Source organism: Pseudorca crassidens, chromosome 5, assembly GCF_039906515.1.
Source record: "Pseudorca crassidens isolate mPseCra1 chromosome 5, mPseCra1.hap1, whole genome shotgun sequence".
NCBI lineage: Eukaryota > Metazoa > Chordata > Mammalia > Artiodactyla > Delphinidae > Pseudorca > Pseudorca crassidens.
In genome coordinates, this window is record NC_090300.1 from 149,335,995 (window position 1) to 149,357,106 (window position 21,112).

Here is a 21,112-nt window from a genome sequence, read left to right on the forward strand (position 1 = left end):
TCTTAATGTAGGCAGTATTACCGTAAACTTCCCTCTTAGAACTGCTTTTGCTGCATCCCATAAGTTTTGGTGTGTTGTATTTCCATTTTTGTGTGTCTCAAGATATTTTTTGATTTCCCTTTTGAATTCTTCTTTGACCCATTGGTTGTTTGGGAGCATGTTGTTTAATCTCCACATATTTGTGAATTTTCCAGTTTTCTTCTTGTAATTGATTCCTAGTTTCATACCATTGCTATGAGAAAAGATGTTTGATATGATTTCAGTCTTCTTAAATTTATTAAGACTTGTTTTGTGGTTTAACATATGACCTATCCTGGAGAATGTTCCTTGAGTTCTTGAGAAAATGTATATACTCTGCTGCTGTTGCCTGAAATGTTGTACAGGTCTGTTAATCCATCTGGTCTAATGTGTAGTTTAAGTCAAGTGTCGCCTTATGATTTTCTGCCTGGATGACTTATCCATTGTTGAAAATTGGCTATTGAAGTCCCCTACAGTTATTGGATTGCTGTCTATTCCTCTCTTCAGCTCTCTTAATATTTTCGATAGTATTTAGGTGCTCTGTCTTTTGAGGTTTTAATTGAGCATGTTATATGACTCCATTTTCTCAGCATAGCAGTTATACTTGCTCTTTTTTGCTTTTTAAATTGGTTTCCGTACAGTTTTCAATGTGTATTTACAGCTATTCCGAGTCTGTTTTCATCTAACACTCTTAGGTTTCATGGTTAGTGTGAGCACTTTAGGATAACAGGGTAATCCTGATTTCTCCCTCCTGTCCCTTGTATCATCATTTTCATTCATTTTATTATATATAAGTATAGATACACATACGTACATAAGCATACATGGTTAAATACTGTGTTGCTATTATTTTGGACAAGATGTTAAATTGATTAAGAATAGGAAAAATAAAAGTTTTAGTTTTATCTTCATTTATTTCTGTTTCAGTGATTTTCTTTATGCAGATCCGTGTTTCTGATCTACAGGCAGACCTCAGAGATATTACAGGTTCAGTTCCAGACCACCGCAATAAAGCAAGTTGCACGAATTTTTTGGTTTCCCAGTGCATATAAAAGTTTTGTTTACACTGTGCTGTAGTCTGTTAGGTGTGCAGTAGCATTATGTCTAAAACAGCAATGTACATACCTTAATTAAAATATACTTTATTGCTAAAAACTGCTAACCATCATCTGAGCCTTCAGTGAGTTCTAATCTTTTTGCAATAGTAACATCAAAGATGTTAATCACAGATTACCATAACAAATACAATAATAATGAAAAAGTTTGAAATGTTGCGAGAATTACCAAAATGTGACACACAGACACAAAGTGAGCAAAGGCTTTTGGAAAATGGTGCCGATAGGGTTGCTCGATGCAAGGTTGCCACAGCCTTCAATTTGTAAAAAGTACGGTATCTGTGAAGCACAATAAAATGAGATCTGCCTGTATATCATTTTCCTTCTTTCTAAAGAACTTTTTAACATTTCTTGCAAAGCAGGTCTACTGGCAACAAGTTCCCTCTATTTTGTTTGTCTGAGAAAGTCTTTATTTCTCCTTCACTTCTGAAGGATAATTTCACAGGGTGCAGAATTCTAGGTTGGTGGGGTTTTTTCTCTCAACACTTTAAATATTTCACTCCACTCTCTTCTTGCTTGCATGGTTTCTGAGAATTCAGATGAAATTTTATCTTTGTTCCCCAGTAGGTAGGTGTCTTTTCTCCCCAGCTTCTTTCAGGATTTTTTCTTTATCTTTTGAGTGTCTGTAGTTTGAAAATGACATGCCTAGTTTTACTTTTTTTTTTTTTTCCCCACATTTATCTTGCTTGGTGTGCTCTGCACTCCTGGATCTGTGGGTTGGTGTTTGACATTAATTTCGGGAAATTCTATCATTAGTTTTTCAACTACTTCTTCTGATCCCACCTCTCATTCTTCTCCTGGTACTTCCGTTTTGTGTCTACTATACCTTTTGTTGTCCTACAGCCCTTGAATATGTTTTTGTATTTTTTAGCCTGTTTTCTGTGCTTTTCAGCTTTGGAGGTTTCTGTTGTCATTTCCTCAAGCTTGGAGGCTTGTTGCTCAGCTATGTCCTAACTAACGAGCCCATTGAAGACATCCTTCGTTTCTGTTACATTGTTTTTCATCTTGAGCATTTTTTTTTTTGGTTCTTTTCAAGAATTTTCCTTTCTCTGCTTACATTGCCCATCTGTTCCTGCATGCTGTCTGCTTTATCCATTAGAGCCCTGAGCATATGAATCACAGTTGTTAAATTCCCAGCCTGATAATTACAGCATCCCTGCTGTGTCTGAGTCTGGTTCTAAGCCTTGCTGTGTGTCTTATACTGTTAGTATGTCTTGTGGTTTTCTCCTGATAGCCAGGCTTGATGACTGGATAAAGGTTCAGTGCAAACAGGCCTGTAGTGATGTGGTGGTGAGATGTGGGTTGGGGAGTGTTCTGTAGTCCTTCTGGGGTCTCAGTGTTCAGTGAGCCTGGGCCTCTGCACTGTGAACTTCACAGGTGCTTCTCAGTTTCTTTTCCTCTTTTAGGTGGGACAGGATGGCTGGAGGGGGCTCAAGTTGGATATTTCTCGTTCTCCAGCTGGTTAGGTTCTGTTAACTAGTTTCTCCTGAGTGCAGACCCTGTTAAGAAGAACAGAATACTCTGGTGTATTTCAAATGCTTCCTTTCGAACTTGTCAGAAGCACGAGGGGGCTTTTCTCTGACGTTTACTGTGGGGACCCTTGTGACTGAGCCCATCTGGAGCTTTGACTCTCAGGCTTGTCCACAGTGGGCCCCAGCAACTTGTCAACCACAGTTCACGTTTCCTCCCCTGGCAAGTTGTGATTCTCTGTACGATCCTCCTCGACTTATGATGGGGCTGCATTCCGACACACCCATCATAAGTTGAAAATATCAAAGTCCAAAATGCAGGGACTTCCCTGGTGGCGCAGTGGTTAAGAATCCGCCTGCCAATGCAGGGGACACGGGTTTGAGCCCTGGTCCGGGAAGATCCCACATGCCGCAGAGCAGCTAAGCCTGTGAGCCACAACTACTGAGCCTGTGCTCTAGAGCCCACGTGCCACAACTACCGAAGCCCGCACGCCTAGAGCCTGTGCTCCGCAACAAGAGAAGCCACCACAACGAGAAGCCTGTGCACCGCAACGAAGAGTAGCCCCCACTCGCTGCAACTAGAGAAAGCCCGCGTGCAGCAACGAAGACCCAACACAGTCAAAAATAAATAAATAAATTTATAAACAAAAAACTTCAAAATGCACATAACACACCTAAGTTCCTGAACATCACAGCTGAGCCTTGCCTGCCTTAAATGTGCTCAGAGCACTCACATGAGCCTACAGTTGGGCAAAATCATAACCAAAGCCCATTTGATAATAAAGCGTTGACTATCTCATGTAATTGACTCAGTACTGTACTGGAAGTGGCGTTCACCCTAGCAATCTCATGGCTGACAGGGCTGTGGCTTGTGTGGCTCATGCGTTGCACTGTGTATCGCTAGCTGGGAAAAGATCAAAATTCAAAATCTGAGGCATAGTTTTTACTGAATTCCTATTGCACCGTTGTAAAGTTGAACCATCATAAGTAGGGGACCGTCTGTATTAGTCTCTCAATTTCTCCTATTTGGGGGCAGCAGTTTGCTCCGTGACCTCATTTCTCTTACGGATCTAGGAAGAGTTCTTGATGTTTCAGTTTGTTCAGCTTTTTACTTGTTAGGACAGAATGGCAACTTCCCCCTAAGAGCAGGAGTGATGCAGGGAGGGCCGCTCCACCACTTCTACTCCATATTGTACTGGGAAACCTAACCAGTGCAAAAGGGAGAGAAGAAGTGAAAGGCACACAGAACGAAGACAAAGAAATAAACCATCCCTTTCTCAAACAGCATGATTGTCTCTGTAGAAAATCCCAAGGAATCTCCAAAAACTTTCCTAGACTAGTAGGCAAGTTTAAGAAGATCACAAAGTCAACATACAAAAACCAGTCATATTCTTATATAAATACTAGCACTGTACAACACTATTTACAGTACCTCCAAAATGATGAAATCTGACAAAACGTGCAAGATCTGTATGCTGAAAACTACGTGATGCCGGTAGATACACATTGTTCATGGGCTGGAAGACAACCTTCTAAGGGTGTCTCTTCTCCCCAGATTAATCTGTAGATTTAATACGATTCCAGTAAAAATCTAAGCAGGAGTTTTTGTAGATAAGCTCATTGTAAAATTTATGTGGAATGTAAACAAACTAGAATAGCTGATACAATTTTTAAAAGAACAAAATTGGAAGACTTATAGTACCTGACTTTAAAACTTAGTATAAAGCTCTGGTAGTCAAGACTGTGAAACTAGTGAAACGATAAACACGTAAGTCGATGGAACAGAATAGACAGTATATTCCTACAAATACGGTCAACTGATTCTTAACAGAGGGGCAAAGTTAATTTAATGGAGAAAAGATAGTCTTTTCACCTAATTATATTGGAACAGTTGGCCATCCATGTGCAAAAAAAAAAAAGAACTTCATCTTTAAGCCTCATACCTCATACTAAACAATGAACTCAAAATTGATTACAGATCTAATTGCTTAGAACATAAAACTATAAAACTCTCAGAAGAAATCACAGGAGAAAGTGTTCCTGGGTTAGTCAAAGGGTTTTTAGGTGTGACTCTAAAAGCATAATCCATTAAAGAAAAAGTTGATAAATTGGACTTCGTCAAAAGTAAAAATGTCTGTCCTGTAAAAGAGTGTTAAGAGAATGAAAAGACAGGCTAAGGTTAGGAGAAAATATTTGCAAATCACATATCCAGTGTGTATCCTGACTATACAAAGAATTCTCAAAATTCAACACTCCCGAGGGGCACCTAGGGGCGCTGGGCCGCTCTTGACTTCGGTGCAACGTGACCTCTGTGGCACTCCTGCTTTGATGTTCCACTTTTTTTTTCTTTGTTGTTAAATAAACATCAACATTTTATTCAAAATTAGGCCAGGAAATTGACATAGTCAAATATAATCTAGGAACAGTTACTTTTTTTTTTTTTAACATCTTTATTGGACTATAATTGCTTTAGAATGGTGTGTTGGATGCTGCTGTGTAACAAAGTGAATCAGCTATATGTGTACGTATATCCCCACATCCCCTCCCTCTTGCGTCTCCCTCCCACCCTCCCTATCCCACCCCTCTAGGTGGTCACGAAGCACCGAGCTGATCTCCCTGTGTCATGCAGCTGCTTCCCACTAGCTATCTATTTTACGTTTGGTAGTGTATATATGTCCATGCCACTCTCTCACTTCGTCCCAATTTACCCTTCCCCCTCCCCGTGTCCTCAAGTCCATACCCTATCTCTGTGTCTTTATTCCTGTCCTGCTCCTAGGTTCATCAGAACCTTTTTTTTCTTTTTGTGATTCCATACATATGTGTTAGGATACGGTATTTGTTTTTCTCTTTCTGACTGACTTCACTCTGTATGACAGACTCTAGGTGCATCCACCTCACTACAAATAACTCAGTTTTGTTTCTTTTTATGGCTGAGTAATATTCCATTGTATACATGTGTCACATCTTCTTTCTCCATTCATCTGTTGATGGAAACTTAGGTTGCTTCCATGTCCTGGCTATTGTAAATAGTGCTGCAGTGAACATTGTGGTACATGACTCTTTGAATTATGGTTTTCTCAGGCTATATGCCCAGTAGTGGGATTGTTGGGTCATATGGTAGTTCTATTTTTAGTTTTTTAAGGAACCTCCATACTGTTCTCCATAGTGGCTGTATCAATTTACATTCCCACCAACAGTTCAAGAGGGTTCCCTTTTCTCCACATCCTCTCAAGCATTTATTTTTTGTAGATTTTTTGATGACTGGTGTGAGGTGATACCTCACTGTAGTTTTGATTTGCATTTCTCTAATGATTAGTGATGTTGAGCATCTTTTCGTGTGTTTGTTGGCAGTCTGTATATCTTCTTTGGATAAATGTCTATTTAGTTCTTCTGCCCATTTTTGGATTGGGTTGTTTGTTTTTTTTATATTGAGCTGCATGAGCTGCTTGTATATTTTAGAGATTAATCCTTTCTCAGTTGCTTCATTTGCAAATATTTTCTCCCATTCTGAGGGTTGTCTTTTGGTCTTATTTATGGTTTCCTTTGCTGTGCAAAAGCTTTGAAGTTTCATTAGGTCCCATTTGTTTATTTTTGTTTTCATTTCCATTTCTCTAGGAGGTGGGTCAAAAAGGATCTTGCTCTGATTTATGTCACAGAGTGTTCTGCCTATGTTTTCCTCTAAGAGTTTTATACTGTCTAGCTTTGCATTTAGGTCTTTAATCCATTTTGAGTTTATTTCTGGGCATGGTGTTAGGAAGTGTTCTAATTTCATCCTTTTACATGTAGCTGTCCAGTTTTCCCAGCACCACTTTTGAAGAGGCTGTCTTTTCTCCATTGTATAATCTTGCCTCCTTTATCAAAGATAAGGTGACATGTGTGCGGCTTTATCTTTGGGCTTTCTATATCCTGTTCCATTGATCTATATTTCTGTTTTTATGCCAGTACCATACTGTCTTGATTACTGTAGCTTTGTAGTTTAGTCTGAAGTCCGGGAGCCTCATTCCTCCAGCTCTGTTTTTCTTTCTGAAGATTGTTTTGGCTATTTGGGGTCTTTTGTGTTTCCATACAAATTGTGCAATTTTTTGTTCTAGTTCTGTGAAAAACGCCATTGGTAGTTTGACAGGGATTGCATTGAATCTGTAGATTGCTTTGGGTGGTACAGTCATTTTCACAATGTTGATTCTTCCAATCCAAGAACATGGTATATCTCTCCATCTGTTTGTATCATCTTTAATTTCTTTCATCAGTGTCTTATAGTTTTCTGCATACAGGTCGTTTGTCTCCTTAGGTAGGTTTATTCCTAGGTATTTTAATTTTTATGTTGCAATAGTAAATCGCAGTGTTTCTTTAATTTCTCTTTCAGATTTTTCATCATTAGTGTATAGGAATGCAGGAGATTTCTGTGCATTAATTTTGTATCCTGCTACTCTACGAAATTCATCAATTAGCTCTCGTAGTTTTCTGGTAGCATCTTTAGTATTCTCTATGTATAGTATCATGTCATCTGCAAACAGTGACAGTTCTTCTTTTCTGCTTTGGATTCCTTTTATTTATTTTTCTTCTCTGATTGCTGTGGTTAAAACTTCCAAAACTATGTTGAATAACAGTGGTGAGAGTGGGCAACCTTGTCTTGTTCCTGATCTTAGAGGAAATGGTTTGAGTTTTTCACCATTGAGGACGATGTTGACTATGGGTTTGTCATATATGGCCTTTATTATGTTAAGGTAGGTTCCTTGTATGCCTACTTTCTGGAGGCTTTTTATCATAAATGGGTGTTGAATTTTGTCAAAAGCTTTTTCTGCATCTATTGAGATTATCATATGGTTTTTATCCTTCACTTTGCTAATATTGTTTATCACATTGATTGATTTGCATATATTGAAGAATCCTTGCATTCCTGGGATAAACCCCACTTGATCATGGTGTATGATCCTTTTAATTGTGCTGTTGGATTCTGTTTGCTAGTATTTTGTTGAGGATTTTTGCATCTGTGTTCATCAGAGATATTGGCTGTAGTTTTCTTTTTTTGTGATATCGTTGTTTGGTTTTGGTATCAGGGTGATGGTGGCCTCGTAGAATGAGTTTGGGAGTGTTCCTTCCTCTGCTATATTTTGGAAGAGTTTGAGAAGGATAGGTGTTAGCTCTTCTCTAAATGTTTGATAGAATTCGCCTGTGAAGCCATCTGGTCCTGGGCTTTTGTTTGTTGGAAGATTTTTAATCCCAGTTTCAATTTCAGTGCTTGTGTTTCGTCTGTTTATATTTTCTGTTTCTTCCTGGTTCAGTCGTGGAAGGTTGTGCTTTTCTAAGAATTTGTCCATTTCTTCCAGGTTGTCCATTTTATTGGCATAGAGTTGCTTGTAGTAATCTCTCATGATCCTTTGTATTTCTGCAGTGTCAGTTGTTACTTCTCCTTTTTCATTTCTATTTCTGTTGATTTGAGTCTTCTCCCTTTTTTTCTTGGTGAGTCTGGCTAACGGTTTATCAATTCTGTTTATCTTTTCAAAGAACCAACTTTTAGTTTTATTGATCTTTGCTATCGTTTCCTTCATTTCTTTTTCATTTATTTTTGATCTGATCTTTATGATTTCTTTCCTTCTGCTAACTTTGGGGGTTTTCTGTTCTTTCTCTAATTGCTTTAGGTGTAAGGTTAGGTTGTTTGAGATTTTTCTTGTTTCTTGAGGTAGGATTGTATTGCTATAAACTTCCCTCTTAGAACTGCTTTTGCTGCATCCCATAGGTTTTGGGTCATTGTGTTTTCATTGTCATTTGTTTCTAGGTATTTTTTTATTTCCTCTTTGTCTTTTCAGTGATCTCTTGGTTATTTAGTAGTGTATTGTTTAGCCTCCATGTGTTCGTATTTTTTACAGACTTTTTTCCTGTAATTGATATCTAGTCTCATAGGTTGTGGTCAGAAAAGATACCTGATACAATTTCAATTTTATTAAATTTACTAGGGCTTGATTTGTGACCCAGGATATGATGTATCCTGGAGAATGTTCTATGAGCACTTGAGAAGAAAGTATTCTGTTTGTTTTTGGATGGAATATCATATAAATATCAATTAAGTCCATCTTGTTTAATGTGTCATTTAAAGCTTGTGTTTCCTTATTTATTTTCATTTTGGATGATCTGTCTATTGGCAAAAGTGGGGTTTTAAAGTCCCGTACCATTATTGTGTTACTGTTGATTTCCCCTTTTATGGGTGTTAGCATTTGCCTTATGTATTGAGGTGCTCCTGTGTTGGGTGCATATATATTTACAATTGTTATATCTTCTTCTTGGATTGATCCCTTGATCATTATGTAGTGTCCTTCTTTGTCTCTTGTAATAGTCTTTATTTTAAAGTCTGTTTTGTCTGATATGAGAATTGCTACTCCAGCTTTCTTTTGATTTCCATTTGCATGGAATATCTTTTCCCATCACCTGACTTTCAGTCTGTATGTGTCCCTAGGTCTGAAGTGGGTCTCTGTAGACAGCATACATATGGGTCTTGTTTTTGTATCCATTCAGCCAGTCTATGTCTTTTGATTGGAGCATTTAATCCATTCACGTGTAAGGTAATTATCGATATGTATGTTCCTATTACCATTTTCTTAATTGTTTTGGGTTTGTTTTTGTAGTTTTTTTCCTCCTCTTGTGTCTCCTGTCTGGAGTAGTTCCTTTAGCATTTGTTGTAAAGCTGGTTTGGTGGTGCTGAATTCTCTTAACTTTTGCTTATCTGTAAAGGTTTTAATTTCTCCATTGAATCTGAATGAGATCCTTGCTGGGTAGAGTAACCTTGGTTGTAGGTTTTTCCCTTTCATCACTTTAAGTATGTCCTGCCACTCCCTTCTGGCTTGCAGAGTTTCTGCTGAAAAATCATCTGTTAACCTTATGGGGATTCCCTTGTATGTTATTTGTTGCTTTTCCCTTGCTGCTTTTAGTATTTTTTCTTTGTATTTAATTTTTGATAGTTTGATTGGTATGTGTCTTGGTGTGTTTCTCTTTGGGTTTATCCTGTATGGGACTCTCTGTGCTTCCTGGACTTGATTGACTATTTCCTTTCCCACGTTAGGGAAGTTTTCAACTATAATCTCTTCAGATATTTTCTCAGACCCTTTCTTTTTCTCTTCTTCTTCTGGGACCCCTATAATTCGAATGTTGGTGCATTTAATGTTGTCCCAGAGGTCTCTGAGACTGTCCTCAATTCTTTTCATTCTTTTTTCTTTGTTCTGCTCCCTGGAGGTTATTTCCACCCTTTTATCTTCCAGCTCACTTATCCGTCCTTCTGCCTTAGTTATTCTGCTATTGATTCCTTGTATTTTTAATTTCACTAATTGTGTTGTTCATCACTGTTTGCTCTTTACTTCTTCTAGATCCTTGTTCAATGCTTCTTGTATTTTCTCCATCTGTTTCTGAGATTTTGGATCATCTCTACTATCATTACTCTGAATTCTTTGTCCGGTAGGTTGCGTATTTCGTCTTCATTTATTTGGTCTTGTAGGTTTTTACCTTGCTCCTTTGTCTGTAACATATTTTTTTGTCGTTATATATATATTTTTTGATGGGTGGTGCTGTATTCCTGTCTTACTGGTTGTTTGGCCTGACATGTCCAGCAGTGGAGTTGGCAGGCAGTTGGATAGAGCTGGGTCTTGGTGCTGAGACGAAGACCTCCTGGAGGCCTGGCTCCAATTGATATTCCCTGGGGTCTGAGGTTCTCTGTTAGTCCAGTGGTTTGGACTCCAAGCTCCCACCACGGGAGCTCGGGCCTGACCTCCAGCCTGGGAACCAGGATCCTGCAAGCTTCATGGCACATTAAAAAAAAAAAAAAGGAAGAAATAAAGAAAAAAAGGAGCAGTACAATATCAAAGAATGAAAAACAAAATAAAATTAGAAAGATAAAAAATATATTAGGAAAAATAAAACTATAATTGAAACAACTGCAACAAGGTAAAATAAAACCACAGCAGAAAAAAGAAAAAAAAAGTGGGGGGGGGGGAGCAACAAGCCAGGAGGAGAGATCACTAACGAAGTATAAAGAATAAAATAAAATTAGAAAAATAAAAGGTTTATTAGGAAAAACAAAAATCTAAAAGAATCAATGACAGTGAATCAACAAGGTAAAATGGAACCCCAATCTAAAAGAGGACAAAAGAAAAAGAAAAAAAAAAAAAAGCCTTGGCTATGAGGGTGGAGTTCTGGTGAAGGTGGAATAGGCAGGGGTGGGGTTTAGGGTGGGGCGGGACCTAGGTGGGTGGGGGGTGACGTTTGAGCGTGGGGTGGGTCCTCTGCTTAGGGTGGAAGGGGAGAGGCAGCACGTGGAATGGAGGGCGTCTGCAGTGTGGAGCTAAGGAGTTTGGAGGTAGGGCCCTGATTGGGGGTGTGTGGGTGGGGTTTAGACCCAGCGCATTGGGGCAGGTCTCAGAGGGGGTCTTCGAATGTAGGGGTGTGGCTTGGGCTCTGCACAGCAGGAGGGAGGCTGGGAGGGCAGAGGATCAGGCTGGGCTTCTGGGGGCCCAAGTGGGCAGGGGAGACCTGGCCACACGCTCCCTTTTGATCCTTTGCCCTCCCAACGGTCCCCCAATTTCCCCTTTCGGGTGTGAGATCCCTTCCCCTCCCCCAGGCGCCCCTTAGGGGAGCCAATCCTGTCCCACCTCTGCTTCTCCTTCCCCCTCACTCCCCCCACTTCCTGCCGGTCGTTGAGGGTTCCTCCCGTCCTCTTAGGTGTCCGTGGGTCCCCACCGGTGCCTGGTAGGTGCCCTAGTTGTGTGGAGACGCAAATTCCGCGTCCTCCTAGTACGCCATCTTGACTCCGCCCCCGGTGTTCCACGTTTTTAAGAAGTGACTTCAGCCAACTTAAAGGGTGGTGAGAATCCTGAGGATACCCCAGACCAGGTTGATATTGTTGGAGAGTTAACACCCTGAAACACTTGAGGGCTTTAGGAACGTGGGGACAGCTGACTGCTGAGTGAGTGGGGTGGGCGAGAGGCTGGTTTCCCGCCCATTAGCCACGCCCAGTTCCGAGCTCCACGCGGCTCGATGGGGCTTAAACCCAGGCTGTGACTGGACTCGGTGACCACTGCCGTGTGGGCGCAAGAGAAGCCCTCCCCTGGGCCGGGCAGCTCAGCCCGTTATGTGCCTCTGGAGGTGACAGACGTGAAGACCCCAGAATCTGAGCAGCGAGGGGGCTGCACAGACACGGTGTCTCCTGTGCGTCTCCCTCCCTGCAGTTTGAGTTCATGATCGAGTCCATCCTCTATGCCCGGGACGCGTGGCTGAAGGAGGACGGGGTCATCTGGCCGACCACGGCCGCGCTGCACCTGGTGCCCTGCAGCGCCGACAGGGACTACCGCAGCAAGGTGCTCTTCTGGGACAACGCCTACGAGTTCGACCTCAGTGCCCTCAAGTGAGTGTCACCGGGCGCTCCCGGGCTGCGGGAGCATGCGGGGCGGGCTGCAGGTCTCAGAGCTGCCACCGTGCTGAGCTCAGTTTGCTCACGTGACTAAGAAGTTTGCACGTTGCCTTACAGGTCTTTAAACCAACAGATGTGATGGGAAATTGAAGTGTCCCATTTATAAGACCCCAAATATAATGGGAAAAATAAAGTCATGTTTATAAATGCGTGGGCTGTTAAAACAAATGGATGTTCCCACTAAGAGCCGCAACTTTTCAACCGGAGTCAGAAGACGTGTTAGTGAAGGCATCGCTGGCATTTGGCAAAGAAAGCGGTGCTCCACAAAAGTTCAGTTCCTCGTGTGTAACATACGTCAGGCTTGTGGTAGAGCTTCAGGTTTTAACATAAAACAGTCTTCTCTCAAGGCCTTCATGGTTGTCACATCGCCTCCTCTGAGAAGGATAGTGACACGTGTCGGCTGCGTCCCCTCTGAGGTGCCGTGGGACGTGGGCAGGAGAGACCCAGCAGCAGCCCTGGAATTAGGGAAGGGCCCCTTTGTCAGAGGCAGAAAGAAGCTTCTGTTCAATGAGCCTGGACACCTGCTAAGTGTCCAGCTGGGGAGTTGGCAGCAAGATGGGGGCCTCTGGGCCTTTTTGTCTTTTGTTAAAAAACTCAAAAAAAGAAAATGTATCAACATAAAGGTATGGAATCTTCCCTAGTCAATGTACTCTCAACCCAAATCCCAAAGGGGATGGAGAGGAAGGGTCTCCAACAGAGTCGTTCCGTGGTTCATGTAGGACTAATGTGTGGGAAGGGCTGGGAAGGTTTGAAAAGAGCAGGGGGTGGGGGTGGGGTGTGGTTTCTCATGCTGCCCGAATTAACGCTCCGTAATGAAAGCGACAAGGAAAGATGGAGGAAGCTCTGAACACGGTCTGTGGTGTCCGGAAAAGGCGCACCGTGAACTGGAGGGTGGGGGGATAACGTGCTGAGGCCGCACGTTATCCGGGACACTGGTTGGCCCCTTGGAGGAGATGTCTGTTCTCCTCTCACACCATTCGTTAACATTTAATTTCCCGTGGATTCCGTGTTCTCTGGGTGTGTGCTGAGACCCCGCGAGTAGGACACTGAGGGTCCCCGGAGGGCTGGCCGTCTCAGCCCCGCCTCTCGCCCGGTGAGTTAGAATTCCTGCTGACGCAGAGGAGGCGTGATAGCCTGAGATGTGGGTAAATGATATTGAGCAAAATTACTTTGACTTCTCCCCAGATCTTTAGCAATTAAGGAGTTTTTTTCGAAGCCCAAGTATAACCACATTTTGAAACCAGAAGACTGTCTCTCTGAGCCATGCACCATATTACAGCTGGACATGAGAACCGTGCAGATCGCCGACCTCGAGGTGAGAAGAGGTGACCCTTCCTTCCTGTTCAAATAAACAAGTTAAACTTGTTGCTATTGATTTTCCCACAGTCTTTTTTTTTTCCTATTCTGATTTTGTTTTTTGTATTTTTAGGTTATTTTCTTTATAGTTAACCTCTTTAACGTCTTCAGTTACTTTTAGATTTATGTGTAATATTCTCAGCATCTTCAGATTCAAATAAATTATATGTTTCATCATGGAATTTGAATTAAATTTTTTTTCTAAGTTTTTTTAACTCCCATTGATGATAAAATTCTTAAAATTCTTTTACTTACCCTCTGTGGCCACGAGGTGGCGTGTGTGGGCTCCGGACGACCCCATTATAAGGGCTGCTCTGAGGTGGAGGAAGCCCCTTCTGGAGCTTAGATGGGCAAAACCACGTGCAAACTGAACTTTTGAGGCTTCAGTTAGTTTGGGGATTGTAGGGACTCAGTCTGGAGCTTTATATTTGTACAAAGAATTGAGAAAAGGAAGTATTCCACCTGAATTTGGGGACAGAAAATTAGGCAGATGAGACCCAAATTGCTCAAAACCTTTTCTGATTATCTGCAGCCTTTGAGTTCAGGATGCAGGTTTTAACATTTACTTTCCCTAGGAGGAGATATGGTTTTTGATGTGTTCAGCTAAACTAGCAAGTTACAGATTTGTGGCATAACTACTGCAATAGACGGCGTGGCTGCCTGGGGCAGTGCTGTGGGATCCGGGACGGAGCCCCATGGAGGCGGGAGCTGCTTCCCCGGTCCCCAGCGCCCTTTTCTGACTCATTTGCTTGAACACAGATGATGAAAGGTGAGCTGCACTTTGACATCAAGAAGGCAGGCACCCTCCACGGATTCACAGCCTGGTTCAGTGTCCGGTTCCAGAACCTGGAGGAGGATGAGCCACAGCTGGTGCTGAGCACGGGCCCGCTGCACCCGTGAGTGTGCCCCTCCTTCTCCTGGGGCAGCACACAAAGCCTGGCAGAGCCTCGAGTTTCAAGATCTAGTAATATCGGGAGTGGGCCCAAATCTCTCCAGACGCGGTTGAGCCCTGGCCCAGGGGCGGGAGGGCTGGCGGTGAGTCCGGGTTGCCCCCCCTGGCATCGGGCTTCCTCGGGGCCGGGGTCAGGGGTCCCCGACACCCTGGATGGTCAGGCTTCACCTTCTCTCCGTGACCCCAAACGCTGCTGCAGCTCTTCACCATCTGACACAGAAACAGCCCACAGGGTTCCAGGGGCTTTTACCCCGACTTCTGGGGAAGGCAGATGTTTCCCGAGATGCATCTTCTGAGCAGTAAGGTTTCGAGGCTGCACGCTTGCTCCTGCATGTGGGGAAGCGCACCTTGTCTGTCGTGCTGCCGGACACAGTGGCCCCTCGGGGGGGCGCCACCTTCATTCGGGGACTTCCGCTGCCCCTTTCAGGGACGGCCCCAATGCTCCCCTGCACCATGTGATCGGCAGAAGTGAGCAAGGCCCAGGGAGGGGCGCAGATGCCTGAGTCAGACACCCCGCGGTCTTGGGGCCCAGGGGTCCTCAGCGTCCTTTGTGGAAGGCGAGCAGGAGAGCGAGCTGCCTGGCCAGAGCCTCCTTCCAGGGCCCGCAGGAGAGGGGCCTCAGGGGCCCCCACGAACTGTGTGTGCCCGGCGTTTCCCACCTGAGCGTCTGCGTGGGGTCATCCACACACAGGTGGCATGGGGACGGGATGGGGGGCAGGGCATGGGCCAGGGAGGGAGACCCCCATCACGGTGGCTGAGGGGGTGGCCCAGCGTCAGGGAGGATGTGACACGAAGGGGAGACACAGCAGAACCTCACTGCGGGGTGTGACCTGGGTCGTTTCAGGCGCTTGGGTGTGAGAGTCACAGGACTTACAGAATCCGGGGTGTCACTGCTCCCCCAAATGCTGCACTTGTTTGCTCACACTCAGCTGAACCTTCACAGGAATTACGACTTTTTTTGGACACGATTTCAGCAGCGTGTATCTCACTTTAACTGCAGAAACTAGAACCGTGGGCGTCAGCAGTTCAGAGAAGGTGGCTTTGGGTGGGCACTGCCGTGCCAGCTCGTGGAGGCTGGGTCGACCCCACGAGGGGCTGGGGACAGGCGGCCCCTGGGGACCTGGGTCTGGCCACGTGCCCCTGAGGCCCAGCCTCCTTGGCACCAGGGAGTCTGTGCAGCGTCCAGGAGGCCCCCCGGGTTGTGGGTCCACGCGGGTCCCATGAAGCCGTCTGATCACAGGGTGGGGGCATGGCAGTCCCGATGGGCTCCCTGAGGGGTGACACCACGCCCCTGTCTTGCAGCACCACCCACTGGAAGCAGGTGCTGTTCATGATGGACGAGCCCGTGTCCGTCCTCGCGGGAGACGTGGTCACAGGCTCAGTGGTGTTGCAGAGAAACCCCGTGTGGAGACGGCACATGTCTGTCACTCTGAGCTGGTCCGTCACTTCTAGACAAGACCCCGGGTCACAGAAAGTAAGATATTTAGCTGTGGAGTCACGGGCTGTGGTGCCAGTCCGGGCAGCTGGTGGGTCTGTGGCGGTTGCAGTGGCAGATGCCTAGTCCCACCCGGCGGACCCCGTGGCCAGAGCTGGGGCCGAGGGCCGGGCCATGGTGCAGCCTCGCTCCCCCCGCATGCCTTGCCGTGGGCAATGTGGACGTGCGGTGGAGTCGTGTTCTGGCCGTGGCAGCAGTTAGAGGGCTGAAGTGAGCATGTGGCCAGGCGGGGCCTTAGGGCTCACGGCTCACAGAGCCCACGGGAAATCCTCCTCTTCAGACTTAGGGTTAATGCAGGAGAGGGAAGAAAATAATCAAATGGTTTCCCTTTATTTTGTAGTACCTGTTTCGCGCTTTGCTTTATGCTGATTTACGTTAAAAAAGTTTAAATGTTTGTTGTTGAAAGTCTGCACCTGAATACCAGACTCTTGTCCACTATTAAATTATTATTAGGAAATACTGTGTGTTAATCAAACTGAAATGATTTATCATCTGATTGGTTTGTTTTCGTTGTCTTTCTCAGGTTGGAGAGAAAGTCTTTCCCATCTGGAGATGACAGGTGCAGCTCTGTGCGGGATGCAGCGTTGTGGAGGGACAGACGCGACTCAGTGGCGTCGGCCCTGGACGGGAACGCGTGTCCTGTGGAAGTTACGGACTTGCACCAGGATGGGGTGGTAACACCCTTACACGAGGGCGCGGGGCCGCGGGCCCTCCCCAGATGTGCCCATGCTCCTCGGGGTCCACGCTCGCCATTGTCACTGTCCTGCCTGTCCTTAGAACTGGGCTGTGTTTCCAGGTGTCCACCTGTGGGTAGTTGATGGCCCAGTGTCCCTCAGCCAGGTCTAGTTCTAAGCTCGTAGGACACTCTCGTCAACCCTGTGCTCCTGTGAAGGTGGCTGTTCGTGCGTCGTGTGTGCGTGTCCTTCCCGCCCTCGGCTCACCCACTCAGCTCGTGGGATGTGGGGTCACACAGAGCCTCGTGGGAGCCTGAGGTGCGATGCATGCGATGGGGCTCTGCATGGGGTAGTCCACTTGTAGAGACGTCTTCCAGATAAATTATGTGTCGGCACATAGTACATGCTCAATAAATATTTTTTAATAAATGAATGTTGGTGTATATCCTGGTTCTGTGCACATACATTATTTTGCAAAAGCACGGATCATACTGTGTGCATTGCTCTGTAACCTTTCTCATCTAATATTATGAAGAAACTTTCATGCCAGTAGGTACATGTCTGCATTTTTTGGTGTGTGTGGTTTTGATTTTTAGTTAACTTTTTATTGAAATATAAATTATATACACCAAACCGCGTAAGTCATGAGTATACAGATGGATGGAGTTTCACAAAGTGGGCACACGTGTAACCAGTGTTCAGGCCCAGACCCTCTAACACGCTGGAGGCCCCAAGTGCCCCTCCCACTCAGAACCACCCCCAAGGCTGATACCTGGCTTCTATGACCAGAGGAGACTTGAGCCTGGTTTCAAACATTGTGTGAATGGGCTTGTACACTGTGAATTTGCTGTAGACTGAAGGTTTGTGACCTCTCAAAATTTATATGTTGAAAACTAATCCCTAATATGGTGGTGTTAGGAGATGGGGCCTTTGGGAGGTAATGAGGTCATGAGGGTGGAGCCCCAAGGATGGGATTAGTGTCCTTATAAAAGAGGCCCCAGAGAGCACCCTGGTCCCGTTCCTCCATGTGAGGACACAGCAGGAAGACTGAACCAGGAAGGGGGCCTCACCAGACACTGAATCTGCTGGTGTTTGACCTTGGACTTCTCAGCCTCCAGAGCTCTGAGACAGATGTTTCTGTTGTTTATAAGACACCCAGCCTATGATACTCTGTTACAGCAGCTCAAACACAGGCCTCAGCATGTGAATTTTGGAGGGACGCAGACCATAGCATTCTGCCCCCGGGTCCCCCAAATTCATGTCCTCACCTGCAAATACATTCCTTTCCATCCCAACAGCCCTAAAGTCTTGACTCAATCCAGCACCAGCTCCGAAGTCCAAAGTCTCCTCTAAATCTCATCGAAACCAGATATATGTGAGACTTGAGGTAGGATTCATCCAGAGGTGACTCATGGAACCACATGAGTTTGTGCTTCTAAAACATAGTGACAGGACAGGCACAGGACAGACACTCCCACTCTGAAAGGGGAACTTGGAAGGAATAAAAAGGTGGTGAGTCCCAGGCATGTCCAAAACCTAGCAAGGCAAGTTCCATCAGTATTTAGGTCTGGACAATAATCCTCTTTGGTTTGATGCTCTTCCCTCCAAGCCCACTGGGTGGCGGTGACCCTTCCGCTTGGGCCACCCAAGGAGCTCTCTGTGAGGGCCCCACTCTTGAGGCCCTGGGCTGGGTCATCCTGGTGCCCTGAAACCGAAGAGGCACCGCCCCCAGCCCTGCCCTGTGAGGAGGAAGCAGCCTCACCTCCTGGGCCTGTGGGGGCAGTGGCAGCCGCTGGGGTCAGTCTTCCCTTTCCTTGAAGGATAATCGTGTTCGCAGTTGAACAGCTCTGTGCTGTCGAATCCAATGCTCGGTGCCTTTTTTTGCTCCTCCTGCTTTAATATTTGTTCTTTGTCTTTGATTTCAGCAGTTTTATTACATTGTCATGGAGCTTCTTGAATCTGTGGGTTGATATTGTTTGTCAGTCTTAGAAAATTCTGGGTCATTCTTGCTGTACATGTTGTTTCTGCCCTACTTTCTCTCTTCTGTGTATTAGATTCAAGAAGCTTTACACATTTGTTGGAAACTACTCACTGTGCCCCACGTGACTCACAGGCATCCTGGCGACTTTCTACCAACCTGCTGTCCAGCTCACTCGCCCATCCTGTCTTTCACTGTGTTGGATCTTGAGCTCCTGGGCCCTTCCCTGGTGTCGGCCATGGGGGGAGTGTGGGTCCTCTTCCAGCAACCGGGAGAGCCAAGCAGATGGTCCAGACGGGCCGTCACCCTAGGGGGATATCCAGACCTGAGCGAGCAGGCAGGACTCCTCTTGGGGCCGCTGAGTAGGAGGCACCCTTGGATATTCTCTCATATTTTATCAGAGAATAAAAAATGAGAGAATATTCTCCACTTGTTTTATTGAACCAATATAAATGTACCAAAAGTATACAACGACATTGTGGAAAAAATAATTATAGGTGAATACCAGCAAGTTAAAATCAGTGATATGTAAAAATAAAATATCATCAACAGGTATATTTGAATTCCAGGACTAGAAGACTGAATCAGCATTTAAATATAAACTACTCAAATGCAGTGGGGAAGTAAATTGCCCACATGAGTAGGAAAGGAGTAAAAATCATGTAATTTTTAAAAATGTAAAAATGATAAAATTCGAAACACATTCATAATAAAAAATTATTAGCAAAGTAGGAATAGAAGAGAGATTTCTTAATCTGATAAAATTCAGAGGAATCCTGCAGCAGACATAGTTTTCACAGGGGTTAATTAAACTTTAACTATATTTTTCTATTACCTTTTGAATAGAGCCCAGAGGCAGAATAAAAAACCCCACACTTTTCAATACTGTGTCTTTTCTTTCAAAACACTTTCATGGCGATGTATCCTTCTATTGAGAGGAAGGCTGGGTGGTGACCATGCCATCACTACTAATTCCCTTTTATTAGAGAGCATCCTCATCTTGGCACGGGAGGGGTTGAGGCAGGAAGTTCTACTGGCATTTTTCAGCATCACCAAAGGACACATGGCTGGGTAGCAAGAGGACAGAAATCCAATGATGCTCTCTAGCAACATGTTACTTTCAGATTTTAAGGGCAAGTAAGTGGTAAGGCAGCCAAGAAAAGAAGACAAAGCAGCTTACGAGCAGAATGGTGTTGGTGGCTTTGGTTTCAGGAGATGGCCTGGGAGAAAGGTTGTTGCCATGAAGATTCTGAATTGTCTTGTGGTGATTGTAGAGGAGCATCACCATGCAGCCACTGGTCCAGACCGTGAGGTTGATGCAGAGGAAAACCCGGATGAGCATGGCACTCTGAAATACTGCTGACTCCCTGTAATCCCCTCGCTTTGTTTTACAGTAAACCGGAGAATAGCCGGGTTGAGCAGCTGAGGCATTGGTGACGGTCTCATTGTTTGTGATGATCCAGATGCAGATTAGCATGTTGATGACCCAGAAAAAGAGGAATGAAGGCAAAACGCATGTGGAGGTTTGGGGTTTGAGCCACGCCCACTTAGAGTTTCCGGGGCTAATTTTGATGGCCTGAAAAGTGTTCAAGATAGAAATTGTGCAGAGAGAAATGCCTTGAGTCACGCTAGGAATGTACAACAATGATTTACAGGCAATATCACCCATTATAGGCCAAATTCCAAAAGATGACATTGCATCTTGAATGCCCCTGAACATAATGGTCATGATATTAGCTAGGGTTAGGTGCATGAGAATCGTATCTGTGGGCTTCTTCTGGTGTGGATGAAGTTTTTAAATGCACATGTATAATATTAATACGAACAGGTTTCCCAGATTCCCAATGCCAACTTGAGAGATGAAGAAAATTTCCAAAATGGTAACAGTTGAATATCTAATTCTTAGAAATTTTGTACAACAGTCTAAAGAGGACCACACCTCTGTTATACGAATAAAAATTGGCAATAGTTGAGCCCCAGGAAGAAAATATCAGTGTAATGATTCTGTCTCATAGGAAGAGATTTCTCAGCTACTCAGAATTCCAACCATGGGTCGTGTTTCAGGAGTCTGAAAGCAAGGAATTGATAAGGTCTCCACAGTAAAGAATCCAGGGCTCAGAGGAGGTGAGCTTCCTGTTTTATCCCTATTAATTTAGGCTTTCTCTTGGGAAATTCTAGGCCTTTCCCAAAGGTCAAATTTGCAATTGGCAATTGACAATTTTTCTCCTAAACATTAGAGTTAAGTTCAACTATACTCTTGTATTTTTAAGTAGTCTGGCTAAAATATCCCTGAGAACCATTACCTATTGATTTTTTAGGACAATTTCTGTGTTTTTTTAAAATTTATTTCAGTATCTGATTTATTAGATTCATGGAATATTAAGGATAGAATTGATGGTTGCTACTGTGATAAAGTTACTTGATGAGCTTATTTATGTAGATTGTTTTGAATTTGTGTATCTAAAATCTTTCTCATCAACAATATTCTTCTCATTCAATAAAATAGTGAGTTCTCTCTTATTGGCACTTACCTTTCATTTGGCTGTGCAGCATCACCCAAGTGTTTCTATTCCAATCGAATGTTTTTCAGAGCAAAGCTACTTA

The 21,112-nt window shown here is 44.3% G+C and overlaps 1 protein-coding gene across 2 annotated transcripts in view; it reads left to right on the forward strand.

Moving 5' to 3' along the window:
* PRMT2 (protein arginine methyltransferase 2) overlaps window positions 1-16,963 on the forward strand; it is a 38,555-nt gene extending 21,592 nt beyond the window's left edge. The window contains exons 7-11 of one of the 2 annotated variants that reach the window (XM_067739778.1): window positions 11,812-11,987; window positions 13,239-13,368; window positions 14,169-14,305; window positions 15,664-15,835; window positions 16,380-16,562. In XM_067739778.1, the coding sequence (XP_067595879.1) occupies window positions 11,812-11,987; window positions 13,239-13,368; window positions 14,169-14,305; window positions 15,664-15,835; window positions 16,380-16,412 (648 nt within the window). In that variant the 3' untranslated portion in view covers window positions 16,413-16,562. Of the gene's footprint in view, window positions 1-11,811; window positions 11,988-13,238; window positions 13,369-14,168; window positions 14,306-15,663; window positions 15,836-16,379 lie in introns of both variants that reach the window. The other variant, XM_067739777.1, reaches the window with a different exon arrangement.
* Window positions 16,964-21,112: the final 4,149 nt, after the last annotated feature.